Source organism: Pyrgilauda ruficollis, unplaced genomic scaffold, assembly GCF_017590135.1.
Source record: "Pyrgilauda ruficollis isolate IOZ18807 unplaced genomic scaffold, ASM1759013v1 scaffold1142, whole genome shotgun sequence".
Lineage (NCBI taxonomy): Eukaryota > Metazoa > Chordata > Aves > Passeriformes > Passeridae > Pyrgilauda > Pyrgilauda ruficollis.
Genome location: NW_024509678.1, coordinates 1 through 2,229, shown reverse-complemented (window position 1 = coordinate 2,229; position 2,229 = coordinate 1). Strand labels below are relative to the sequence as shown.

General features: G+C 67.0%; 1 protein-coding gene across 1 annotated transcript in view; it reads left to right on the top strand.

Moving 5' to 3' along the window:
• LOC121360533 (PHD finger protein 23-like) overlaps nt 1–2,226 on the top strand; it is a gene marked incomplete at its 3' end in the record, with an annotated part of 2,719 nt that extends 493 nt beyond the window's left edge. The window contains exons 2-4 of the mRNA XM_041480427.1: nt 260–291; nt 479–571; nt 1,795–2,226. Of these exons, the coding sequence (XP_041336361.1) occupies nt 260–291; nt 479–571; nt 1,795–2,226 (557 nt within the window). The remainder of the gene's footprint in view (nt 1–259; nt 292–478; nt 572–1,794) is intronic.
• Nucleotides 2,227–2,229: the final 3 nt, after the last annotated feature.

Below are 2,229 nucleotides of genomic sequence, written 5' to 3'. Positions count from 1 at the left end.
GGTTTGGTGCCGGTACGTGCGAGAGCTGCAGGCGGAACCGGGGGGGGTTTGGAGCCGGTACCGGGGGGGTTTGGAGCGCTCGGAGTGCCGGTACCGGGGCCGGAGGGAGCGGCAGCAGCGGGAGCGCAGAACCGAGGGAAGGCGGGGAGTTTGGAACCGGTACCGGGGGGGGTTGGCGCCTCCGGAGCCCCGGTGGCGATCCCGGGCGGGCTCCGGTGCCGGTGCCGCTGTGACCCCCCCGTCCCTTCCCGTTCCGCAGAAGCGCTGGGGCCGCTGAAAACCGAACCGCAGGTGAGGGGGGGCACCGGGAGGCACCGGGAGGGGCGGGGGGACGGGGATTCCCCCGCTGCTCAATCCTTTCACCGCTCCCGCTGTCACCGGGAGGGGCCCCGGAGCCTTGGGGGGGGTTCACGGGAAGGTCCCGGTGTTCACGGTGAGCCCCTCTCCTCCCCCCCGGCTCGGTTCGCGGTACCGGCAGCCCCCGGAAAAGCGGCGGAGGACGATCGAGGACTTCAATAAGTTCTGCAGCTTCGTGCTGGCCTACGCCGGGTACATCCCGGCGACCGCCGAGGTAACCGGGGAGGCACCGGGAGGGCACCGGGGGTTACCGGGAGCTACCGGGGAAGCACCGCGAGGGCCGCGGAGGCACCGAGGGGGGGCCGGGGAAGCACCGCGAGGGTCGTGGAAACACCGGGAGGGCTCGCGGGGGTAACGGGAGAGCACCCAAGGCCTGCGGGAGGTACCGGAGGAGCCACCGGGAGAATACCGGGAGTTACCGGGAGGTACCGGAGGGGCACCGGGAGGTCGCGGGGAAGCACCGGACGGGAATTTAAAGGGGCGGGAGGTCTTTAAGGGGGGAGTCCCCGGTCCTTAAACCTGCCCCCCCTCTCCCCCCCCGGTTCCCCCCGGCGCTGCCGCCGCCCCGGCAGCTCCCGGTGTGCCCCGCGCGGCCCCCCGTGATTGACAGCGCGCTAAACCCCGCCCCTCCCTCGCTCTTCGCCAATGGCGTGGCGTCTTGCCCTTAGCCGCGCCCACCGCGGGAAGGTCCCTGAGGGGAAAGCCCCGCCCCTTCGCGTGGACCAATGGCGGTGCGTTCTGCCTGGCCACGCCCTCTGCGCGCCGTGGGGGATGCTGGGAGGCGTAGGCGATGCTTGGTGTGGGGACTACAAGTCCCGGCGTGCCGTGCGCGGCGGCGCCATGTTGAGGCGGGGGTTCGTGAGGGGGGATTTGGGGAGGATTTTTGGGGAGGATTTTGGAGGTCCTGGGGTGAATTTGCGGCGGGTTTTGGGGGTCCTGAGGTGGATTTAGGGGTGAATTCGCGGGTGCTGAAGTTGATTTTGGAGTCCTGCATGGGTTTGGGGCTGGGTTTTGGTGTGCCTGGCTTGGATTTGGGGGTTCTGGAGTTGGTTTTGGGGTTCCTGAGTCGATTGTGGGTCTTGAACTGGTTTTGGGGTAAATTTGGGCGTCCTGGGCTTAATTTTGTGGGTCCTGGGTGAATTTGGGGCATCCCAGGTTGGATTTTGGGATAAGTTTGAGGTTCCTGAGTTGGTTTTTGGGCTAAATTTCAGGCCTTTGAGTTGGATTTAGGGGTAAATTCGAGTGCCCCAGCTTGGATTTTGGGCATCCTGGGTTGGATTTTGGGCACCCCGGGTTGGATTTAGGGGTAAATTCGAGTGCGCCAGGTTGGATTTTGGGGTAAATTTGGGGGCCCTAGGTTGCATTTTGGACACCCCGGGATGGATTTTGGGGCGGATTTGGGGTTCCCCAATCCATTTTGGGACCTTTCCCCCCCAGGACCCCCCCTGGCCCTCGTCCGGCCCCAGCTCGCCCCGTCCGGCCGGGGGGGACGCGTGGGGCTCGGCCCCGGCCGCGCTGCGCACCATCGAGACCTTCGTCCGCAAAGCCAAATCCTCCAAAAAACGCGCCCTGGCGCCCCCGGAATCCGCCATTTTGGACAAAATGCGCCTCAAAGACTCCCTGTTCGACCTCCCCGCCCCCCAAAACAACCCGGGACCGCCCCCCCAAAAACGCCGGGAGCGCCGGAACCGCCGGGGGGATTCGGGGATGGGCGGCGGCTCCCGGGGCGGCCGCGAGAATTCGCGGATTCGGGTGAAAAAGAGCAAAAAGCGGCGCTGGAAAAAGGGGGACAGGGGCGTCTTGGGGAGGGGGTCCCCCAGCGAGGAGACGGATTCGGAGGAGGAGCCGCCCTCCCCTCCCCCGCCGCCGCCC